This window comes from Scomber scombrus, chromosome 15 (genome assembly GCF_963691925.1).
Source record: "Scomber scombrus chromosome 15, fScoSco1.1, whole genome shotgun sequence".
Lineage (NCBI taxonomy): Eukaryota > Metazoa > Chordata > Actinopteri > Scombriformes > Scombridae > Scomber > Scomber scombrus.
Genome location: NC_084984.1, coordinates 4904890 through 4915998, shown reverse-complemented (window position 1 = coordinate 4915998; position 11109 = coordinate 4904890). Strand labels below are relative to the sequence as shown.

Here is an 11109-nt window from a genome sequence, read left to right as displayed (position 1 = left end):
GTTCTTTGTTGTATTTTACTTCTTCATAGAGATGTTTTGAAAGATACATGTTGAAAATGATTACGTCCACTGTGGCCATTGTGGTGTGAGAAAACTCAACTTCTTCCTCAGAAAGACTCCACTGTTCAAGTCCAACCTAACACTTGGTTAACAAAGCTTACAAAGAACATAAAGTACATGTTTAAAAAACAAAACAAAAAAAAAAAACCTAAAACTTCTTCATCGGATAAAATAACTTTATCATTATTAAAAATTCCATCCAAACTTTCATTTTATTTAAACTGTTCTTCTTCCAACAATAACCCATTGTCATACTAGAATAAACCACAATCAACAATTTCCAAGGAATTCAAAACATGTCTGATCTCATTATTCCTCCGAATGGATAAGGTGGATGACAGATGGTGTTTGGCACACAGCACTAAAACAAAAATGTCTCATCTGACTGTTGAGAGTGAGACAAGCCTCTGTGACGGTTGACCTCTGAATGTTTCCTCACACACCACGCTGGCCAGCAGAATATCAGCACCAGACAAAAAGGACATAAAGTAATATGCAGCTGGAGGAGAATCACTGAGTCAGGGATAACAGAGATAAAACTGCAGAGAACAAAGCCAGCAAGTCCAAGGCAGAAATCATAAATCATTCAGCAGTAGTGCACATATTCAAGGCCTACATTAGTGCTGTTCACTTAGTGTACATTAACCACAGAAAAGTGAGGTAATGCATCATAATGGAAATGACTCACTAGTCTCACACAGTATATTAAAAAGTGACCATGTTTGTTATTCAGCGTTTATTTATGAAGTCAATGGAAGATAGCACAAGATACCTCAGCAACAGTGAGCCACTAGAGGGAAGTAAAGACAGTCAGATGGTGCATTGTGTAATTCACAGCACTCATACTGTAAAGTGCACAGACTGAATGTGTGGCACCACACATGGACTCTGAGCACACATAATGAGAAGAATTTAAGTTTAGGTTGAATGAGGTAGCACACATAAATAATTATCTTCTATCTGCTCTCACATCCAGTATGCTTTACAGGTAATTTACAAGCATTTGTTTATCACTAGATATCTTTTTTTTCTTTATTATTTTAGGCAGAAATTAGAGTCACCCTGCAGCTCCGTTAATGAGCTACTCTAAAATATAAAGCCACCAGTGTCCTTTTCTCATCATGCTTACACACACTCATTTTGCTTATACACATAAAAGCAACAGTAAAGACTTAACACTGGAAGACCTACAAATGTGGAGTAGTCATGTGTACAGATGGGTGAAAATGTATGCACAATGAATACTTTCTTTGTGTTAATATATTAAAATATGACTCCGAATATGATTCCTTCAGAATTGAAAATGATAAATAAATTATATATCACAAAAACTCTAGAGTCTCATGTAAAGTAATGAAATGTCTTGGGAGTTTTAGATAGGCACAAACTTAATAGAAATATCATTTTTCAGTATGTCCTAGAAGAGTTCAATAGCCAAACATACATAATACATATAATAATAATAATAATAATAATGATAAGAGGCAACACTTCACAGGTTGCTTATTTTTATGCTCATTTTCTGGAAATCTTCTGAATAATTTTCAGGAATTTCATTAGTAACTTTCAGGACATTTTACTATGAGGAGAGGGGGGCACAATTTGATACAAATGATAAGAAAACAGAAAAAAGTGAATACCCAAACATTACACATAATACATCGTTTTCAGTGTGAACACTACATTATACATTATATTAGCATATTCAGAGTTTTTTTTAATTTTTAGTAAATTCGTAAAAGTAGCTGCTGTGTAACTGTCTTAGGATCTTTCTTTTAAAGAGTTATGTAATTTGGTACTATACAGGAAATGTGCTCATTATAGAAGTTTTAAGAAACAGCCTAACAAAACAAAAACTACACACTGAAAACTTAATATTTTCTATTAAGTTATTAAAGTCTTATTTATCAAGACGTTTTTGAAAATTAACTTTACACCCAAATATAATGAATCAGCACTTATTATAGTTTGGGGGTCTGAAAAGTGAGGCCAATGCGGAAGTGCCTCAAAACCTGCATTCTCTCGAATGGCCAGCAAAGGGCGATTTCACTGGCTCCAAAGAGAAGTGTGATTATATGGAAGTCTATCAGAAAATGACCCTCCTTGTCTCATGATTTATTACCACAGTAAACACTGCCCTGATGAGTTTATGGTCTCAATCTCTAGTTTCAAGGCTTCTTCAACATAGCATGATGTTCATTTTGTAAATTATAACCCCATTTAGAGTAAAATAGATAATACAGCGGGGCATGGTTTAGTGTGTGGCTATTTTGTGACTGAAAAGTCACTATCATAGCAACAATATTTATTATGTATCGTAATCATGCCATAACCCCAGATTCACAGAGTATAGGCATAGCTGTTGTTGCAATTTCAGTGTTTTCAGTTCATAAAATGTAATTGTAATCTTTTGGTTGCCTAAATAAAGTCTAAGCAAGTTCTGGCTGCAAAAATCAAAGATGTTGACAGTCAAAATGGCAAGCTGGACGCTTCGAAACAACCGTGTGTCAGTTACTTAATGACACAGAGTAGAAGAGTATACATTATATTCTATTTTTGAGGGTTAAGGGTAATAAGCAATTCTTCGGTCATAATATACATTAATATAAAATGCTGTTACTTAAATATAAATGACCTGAGAGTACTTGGAGTCAGTCTTTAAGCGTAAAAGCCATGACAGAAAACAGCCACGCAGAGGAGAATGATGGCGTTAGCGTTGACGATGTTCCTCCATAGAGGCTTCTCTGAGGTGTCTGTGAGCTTCTTCTGCAACTCCGCCTGCTCCTCTGGACTCAGCTGTGGAGCTTTCTTGTTCTCCAGGCCGCAGAAGCACAACAAGGCCTTCTTGCAAAAGCCTGGCTCCTCCTCTGGTTCTGATTTGGAAAAGACAAAGACAATGAGGAAAGTCTGCTTGTGCGTGTGTGACTGCATCTATATATGTTTTCACTTTAAATGTGCTTACCATCCACGTCCATATATTTGGAATCATCGTTATCAACCCAGTCGTCTTGTTCGAGGTCCACCCTCTCCTCCGTACAGTTCCTCAGGCCCCAGCACAGCCTATACAACTACACAAACAACACGACACATGGATGGGAACAAATTATTTATAAAGTTGGTTATGGCAGAGTCTTCCACTGAGTGGTCATATTTGCGTAAATGAATAATTAATCCAGCCTTATCTCACAGAAGCCACATACATGCTTGTCGTCGATGGGTTTGGTCATGAGAGAGACTGACAGGATGATGATACAGGAGATAACAAACAGGATGATGGAAAAGTAGAGGTAGTGAACTCCACATATGATGGTGGGACAGTTACTGGGGTTATTACAGCTGCCTGTCCCATATGCAAACTCAGCAATCATCCTGGACAGGCCGATAAGAAGGCCAATTATGAGTCCGTAAAATGCACCCTGTGGAAAGAGGAGAGGTAGGAAAAACTTGTAGTTTAGACATAAACACATAGACATAAAGGATAGGTTCACACTTCTTCAAATCTTTCTTAAAACAATAGGCAGGTGCCCAAATTAACATTGACATAGGTTTATCTTGTTGTTATCATTTCTCTTATTCATGAAGACAATTACAAGATCCATTTCAAATGCACTTACAATGTAAGTGATGGGGGTCGAAAATCCACAATCCTCATTTTTTTAGTCAAAATTTACTTAAAAGTTTTCTTTAAGATAATGTGTAGCTTAAGCTTAAGCTCTTAATGGTCAGCACACATAGGAAGAATGATTATAGCAAGAAAAACATGCCAATATTGGTTTTCCACTTAACTATTGTGCAACAAATTGGTTTTACAGGCATTTCATGATACATTAAAGTACGGGGCAAACTAAAACTGTGACCTGATCATGGTAGTAGATTAAAAATTGAAGGATTGGCAAAATTATTGAAATGAAAGTCTGAACCAATTTTTTGGCAATCTTTCCAATAGTTGTTGAGAAATGTAATTCTAAACCACAAATGTCAACCTCAAGGTAGCACCAGAGGAAAAGTCATCTAGGATTCATCCTCTGGGGACAATGAATATCTGTACAAGATCTCATGGCAATAGTCAGAGATATTTTAGTCTGGATCGAGATCTATCACTAAAGCCACATGCATCCAGACTAGTCAAAGCTAAATTGTAGTTAAGGCTGCTGAGGATTTATGGAGCAGCATCCAGCAAACATATATCACTGAAATATAAATTATACACAGTGGAGATTGCAGGACGGAAGTTGTGGCAAATGGTGGATGATTAACAACAATAAACTAGAGTTTGAGAATGAAGCACAAGCATTGGAGGGAGAAGTCAGCTCAGGCAGTAATGAGAGCTGCATTAGTGAGAGTGAGTTTGTCAAATCTTAAGAAACTTCTCATTGACTTGTTTGAATGTGAACTGTCATTGTATGAATTTGCTGATAACTGAAACTGAACAGCTGGTGGTGGCTATGACTTCAGAGGTTTTCCTCTGCTAATGCGACAATCATGAGTGTGAGAGGGTACATGTTCACACTATGTTTTTTTTCTGTTTTTTTTTAAATTAAAGGTACTTTGAACCAAGCAGCACTTTTCCATATCATATTACATGTGTCCATGTTGCCTTTTTAACTTTTTAACTATAACTTTACTGTCAGAAGACACACAATTACACAAGAACTCAGGGGAAGCAGTGAAAGGAAATGTGTTACCAAAGACCGTTGGCCATTAGTTACTTAAGATCCCTAAATTTAACTATATCTGATCACACTCAAAAGTTCACTTCACTGTTTTCAATTGTAAAAGGTGTTATTTGCAATGTGAAAAATTGCACTAGAGTGAGATGACTGAATTGGGAACTCACAGCCTCATTGACACGTTTGCAGAAGATGGCAAGCATGAACACAGCTGCAACAGGTGGTGTGAGGTAGCTGGTGATGGACTGGATGTAGTCAAAGAGCTGACCACTCTGTGCTGACTGCACCACAGGGATCCATGCGATGCTCACACCAATCAGAGCCAAAATGAACACCCTATACACAAACAAACAGACACATGAAAATAGTAGCAGGTATATATGAAGTTTAACAATAATCAGAAATCATGTTTTACCTGCCGGCAATCATGAGTTCCTTTTCACTGGCAGTGCGGCGAATCTTAGTGTAGATGTCCATGGTGAAGAGAGTGCTGGCACTGTTGAAGATGGAGGTAAGGGAGCTCATCAGAGAGGCCATCATCACAGACAGCATGAGACCTCGCAGACCTGAAATAAATAGAATAATGCATTAAAGAAGGGCAGAAGGAAAATTACAGATGAGCTCATAAGAAAAAGGTCTTCAGCCACCCACCATCAGGCATAAGATCCACCACTAGTTTGGGATAAGCGATGTTGGTGCAGCCCACGCTGGCCCCGCAGTATTTTATACATTCGTCTGGGTCCACACATGCCACCTCATCTGGAATACGGTAAGCAGGATATTAAGATTAATTGAAATCCAGCATTATCTCTGTGGTAAAAATGAGTTGCATCAGCAAACACAGGTCACATGATGAGCTTCAACTACAACACACTCACTAGGGTAGAGGATCCTGCTGATCATCCCAGGGAACACCATGAGGAACATGGGCAGCAGCTTCAGGTAGCCACACAAGATGCAGCCGGCCTTTACATGAGATAAATTCTTGGCGGAGAGGCAGCGCTGGACAATCACCTACAGAAAAACAACATGTCACTGTTGCATTGACACAATAAAAGATTAAAGTCATGGGCATAAGGATAGTATGGAAAAATTGATTGAATTCAAAATTCTATTAAAAGTTCAACTTCAAATATTTGTCGAGTCAATAAAACTTGAACACTAATGAAGCCAAATTGGGAATGCTTTCTCATAAATATTCTCTTTTACTTCTTGTGCAGGTGTAAAGTAGGTTGATCACATTGTGTTTATGTGCATGTTGAATGTCAGCAGTTCAATTAGCACCTCAGTCAGGGATAAAGCTGACAATATTCTACATTTTGTTATCATCAACAAATCCAAGACCAAGACCAAAGCCAATACTGTGTTTGTCCGTCTCTTACGGACAATATGTTCCAACCTCGTCAGCCTTTCTGTGGCTCCTTAGGTCCAATTGTTTCTACCGAGAATCAACTACATTGGCTAGAGGCTGAATTTGGGCCCTCTAATAAGTGTGCGTCTTTTTGGAAATTGGTACGATTTTAAGACTTATAGTAGCTTTGATGTCTGCCCTCCCCAGCTCCAGGACTTGAGTAAGATTATTGTCCCAATATTTTGCTAAGTTTAATGTTACCTGCCTTGTTAGCACAATTTAACTAAAGTAGTTAATGTTAGGCCAAGTGTGCACCCCTCACTGTTGCTAGTAACCGTTGCTTTGGTCCAAGGTGGCAGGGCGTGTTTCCAGTGTGTGACATGTGACACCATCTTTCAGTCCAAATTTCAATGCTTTGAAAGTTTGGAAGTTTGCAGGCTATCAGGCATTTACTGGAGCAGGGTGGTGTATGTAGACAGCATCAGTGTGCCTCATCGATGTGTTTTTAATAGTGTTTAGTCAACAATGGAGGTCTATCGCACAGTGGAATAAGCTACATCTTGCTTTGGTTACCTACTGGCTTAGGTAGTAGGATCAATTCAATTGTTTTGGTCATTCATGGGATTTGTTGACAGCAAGTAAACTATAAGAAAAAAGCAAGAAATCACTAGACTTACTATACTCTAATCTTATCTGTGTGTCACATTAAAGACTAAATAAAAACACATTTATGCTTTTACCGCACAGACCACTTGAGTGCTGCTTGGCAAAAAGAGGCAAGATAAAGGTGCATAAATGAGTGTACAAATATGTGGGGATCAGTCAAATGAGTATGTTTATGACTAGCACTGATAGTTGCTAACACAAGTATAAGTGACCACGCAAATGCCTATTTGCTTAACTGACCTGGTCAGTGCACCAGTACCAAGTGGCCTGAATGGTGAGTCCAAACACCAGGCCAGGCCATGGCAGGTCTCCTGTAATCGCATCCCTAAAAAGATGGAAGGAGTCTGCCCGAGGCTCGTAACAGCTTTCACTGATGTTAGCGGTGATAGCTGGGACGGCGTTCATGTAGCCATTCTGGAAGTTTTCATAACCTCCCACCTTGTTGAAAGCTGTGAACATGTGTGCAAGTTAGACTAATTTACAGTGATTTGCCCTCTCATAATAACTGATATAAAAACAAAAAAACTAAAGGCTAAAAAAGGAAAATGCTATATTACCAAAGCCCATAAGGATGAATGACCCGACAACCATGATGATGGTCTGTAAGGTGTCTGTGTATATCACTGCAGCCAGTCCACCTGAAATACAACATGTGATGGCATTAATTTATATGTTCAGCATGCAAAATAATTATATGTTATACAATGTACATAAGTGAACTTAATGGAGAGAATAAAATCAAATTAATTCTGTGCATGATCCAATCACAACAATGTAGGTATTTACTATACCCAAGTGGGGTTATGTAAGTGCTTTTTAAATGCTCATCCTGTAAAGCTAAAGTTCAGGTGTGAATGCATTGTTACAAAACAGCAACAGAAGGCCAATTCCTGCTTATCACAGTTCATGGGTAATTAACCACAACAGCACACCACTGATAAAGCAACCAGGAAAGGAGAGGGGGAGTGTGTATGTCTCTACTTATGGCCCTGAGAAGACTCAGGTGACTCAGTGTGCCATTCATAAAGTTGATAAAAAAACCTCTTGCTTTAGTTTACGGGTGAAATGTTGATCTGCTATTAATGTTGATCTGTGGAAAATGAGTTTATCCTAAGTGGACAGACCTGTGACAGTGTACAGTGCAGTAATCATTAGTAGCATGATAACAGCAAGGTAGATATTCAACCCAAGAGCCTGGTTGATAAAAATGGCGCCAGAGAACATATCTGCCTGAGTGGAGCAGAGAGGAGGAAACATCATGTCATGTCAGTCAGTAACATACAACACTGGTAAAAAAAAAATGCTAAAATAGAAATGTGGCATTGCAGAGTTAAGATGTGACTTACTGAGATCTTGGTGAACACATACAGGAAGAGGGACAGCACAGAGAGATAGATGCGAATACGCTGTCCTCCAAACCTCTTCTTCAGATACTCAGGCATGGTGACCACCTGAACACATCCATCAACATGAGAGTTTTACTTTGATACATGTTCATTTTGTTTGTTTTTTGGTGGGGGTTTTGTCTATATTTGTATTCTGGGGCTCTGCTGGAATATATTTACATGATTTAAACGTTTTTTGCTTTCTGAAACCGGCTGTTTTAGCTCCTATCTCTTCAAGGTCCCCGTCCCAATGAGCCCACTCTGTTTACAGTGGTTAGAAGCTGCCACTTGGCTCCAGAGGCTATGTAAACAAACCATAATAGTAATATTTCACTTCTTCTTCTTCTTCTTCTTTACTCAAATGGAAACTTCTCAAAAACAACTGTACAGATTTAGGCCAAATCCAATCCAAATTATGGACCTACTATAGCAACACACTTGGCAACAAAGGCTAAAGATGGCCAAAGATGGTCGTTTATAGGCATGCCCGGACAAAATAACAATATAAAAATTGAAAATCACAATATGAAAATCACAAAAGCCATGTTGTCCCCTTTAAAGATAACAAAAAAACTTAAGAACTCATTATTAAACTGTAAATAAAGATATAAATTCAGATTTGTATAAGGGTACTAAATATGTATACATAAGTATGAGCAAGGTGTTGTTTACCCCAGCTTTAATGTAGATGGGCACAAAGAGCCATCCCAGAATGACGACCACTATTAGAGCCTGAAACGAAAGGACACAAACAATAAATAATAAATAATCAGTGTCAGTATTTGTGAAAAAAGATTAAGTTGACTCCTGTCTTTGTTTTGTGTGAAATGTAAGATAATCTACAGATTTATCAGCTTACCTAACAAAGATAACTGATAATATATGTGTCACAGGTTATAAAGAAGTGATAATGATATAATTAACATATCAGACCACTTTGATTACTCACATTCCATTCAAATCCACCAATGGCCAATCCCGAAGCTGCAGCGGTTCCAGCTATTCCTACAAAGTGCCCGCTGCCAATGTTGCTGGCAAAGAGTGACGCTCCGATCTGTGGAGTTAATGGGTATATTTGTAAAAACATGCATGCATAATTAATAATTAATAAATACAATTATTAAATAATATGATACATAATAAGTATTTTTGTTTTTTTTGTTTTTTTGAAGTGAATTTCATTATGAGAAAGATTGATAAAAAAGATGGTCCCAGCTTTTATGACTATGCTTTTATGCTATGTCATGTGGTCAGCATAATAAATAGGCATATCATTATTTACTCACTCTAATAAAACCTGATGTTACACAAATGGCCTCAACCGTTAGCACAGAACAATAAAAACTTAGCATGAGTCATAATCCCTCACTGCTTCTCAGTTACTGTAGATCAGAATTTTATGGAAGAGCTTAGTCTGGATAAACATGCAATTAACTGAGCGTATGTCTGTTATTCTGAGCGGCTAGATACCCACTGGCCACCACACCATACTCCTCCCTGCAAGGAAAAAGCCACCAACTGTGGACCGGTTGGTGCGGACCATAGCCTGCAAAAGAAGGGGACATTAAATTGTCTTTGAATGCAATTATGCAAAACAGCACAGATTTTCACACACTGTTCCAACAGTCATTGCATATCTGTTAGTGATTGCATTTCAGCCACTCTAACAGTGAACAAAACAGTAAAAGAAAACATCATAAAAGTTTACATATAATTTAATATTATCACTGACTGCTCTGACATATACAGTAAATGTAATTTAAGTAAAACCTGAAATGTAAAAATCTGCTATCAAACATTTGTGAACCAAGTAATTGGTTCGAGTGCACAATCTATCAACTCGATTACGTCTCATTTATTCCAAAGTGCTGCTGTAAAGAGGCTAAAAAAACAAGTGAGATGCCTCTTTTAAATCATCATTAAATTTCCCCTTCTGGCTCAATACAAACAAATGTTATGTGTATTACTAAGTCTGAAAACAAAATGACAACTCTCATAACCATAAAATAATTTCACAGGCAAGAAGGATTTAGAGAATGGTCAACAGAAAAGCTGAACGACTCACCCATATTCCCACAGCCAAGACAACCAAAAAGTAAATTACAATAACGGATATATCCGCCGCATTGTTAAGGGCCACTGTTGGAGGTTCTGTGCCATTTCTTGCCATTCTCCTTATAGAGGAGAATCCAAAATAATCGTGAGACATTTTGCTGAGAGGATGACCCAAGAACAGTTGGTGTGTTGGTGAAGTTGCTCCTCTTTGACCGAATCACCTGTAAAGACGCTCAATGTACCTTTGGCCCTGCAGGCAGGTGGAGGTGGGTTTATGTGAGAGTGGGGAAGATGGAGGGGGAGGGGGAGGGGGGGAAACAAAGGTGTGTGTTTGCTAGATATTGTATTTGATTGAAACTATACTGTAAATAGTTGATTCATGAATGTAGATGTGAAAATGTGTGGTTTGAAATGTTTAACCTTCCAGCAAATAATGTTGTTAATGATCAACCCACAAGGAAATATGTTGAGCAAAGTCACAGGAGTTCCTGTAAAACAAAGGACCTACAGATAAACTCCAGTATCTGTGCAGATCAACTCATTTTAATTCAATTCCCACACATACAATCAAACTTTAAACCATTTCCAGTATATTAGAATAAAGAAAAGTTTTTATCAAACAGCAATTAAGAAATCAAAATATTTCAAATGACACACAATTGAATGGCCGCTTACTGGTAGAAGTAAGATCACGTAACTGGATGTTAACCCATGAAGCCTTGTTACATAGTCCCCAATTGCCCTCTCCCTGACACCTCTGTCAATCAGTAAAATTGGATTACACACAGTTGTTGATAACAAATCCCCCTGATGTGATAATGAGTGTCAGAGTAAAATATGTTAACGCTGTTGCAGAGTAATCAAGGAAATGTTAAATTATGAATACAAATATGATTATTCATCTTAATAAAATATTGATTTG

General features: G+C 37.8%; 1 protein-coding gene across 1 annotated transcript; it reads right to left on the bottom strand.

Annotated features, from left to right (window-relative positions):
* Nucleotides 1-800: 800 nt before the first annotated feature.
* slc5a1 (solute carrier family 5 member 1) lies at nucleotides 801-10379 on the bottom strand. Its single transcript, XM_062434019.1, has 15 exons — nucleotides 10198-10379; nucleotides 9607-9678; nucleotides 9082-9186; nucleotides 8805-8864; nucleotides 8094-8198; nucleotides 7872-7977; nucleotides 7305-7385; nucleotides 6988-7196; nucleotides 5609-5744; nucleotides 5382-5489; nucleotides 5146-5296; nucleotides 4898-5066; nucleotides 3261-3476; nucleotides 3023-3128; nucleotides 801-2933 (listed from the first exon to the last, which is right to left on the bottom strand). The coding sequence occupies exons 1-15, from the start codon at nucleotides 10339-10341 to the stop codon at nucleotides 2719-2721; spliced, it is 1983 nt and encodes a 660-aa protein (XP_062290003.1). The 5' UTR covers nucleotides 10342-10379; the 3' UTR covers nucleotides 801-2718.
* Nucleotides 10380-11109: the final 730 nt, after the last annotated feature.

Coding starts and splice junctions, on each gene's coding strand:
- slc5a1 (XM_062434019.1), bottom strand. CDS start 10,341: ATGTCTCACGATTATTTTGGATTCTCCTCTATAAGGAGAATGGCAAGA. Junction 8,865..9,081: donor TTGGTGGATTTGAATGGAAT/GTGAGTAATCAA, acceptor CTTTCGTTTCAG/GCTCTAATAGTGGTCGTCAT. Junction 5,490..5,608: donor CAGCAGGATCCTCTACCCTA/GTGAGTGTGTTG, acceptor ACCGTATTCCAG/ATGAGGTGGCATGTGTGGAC.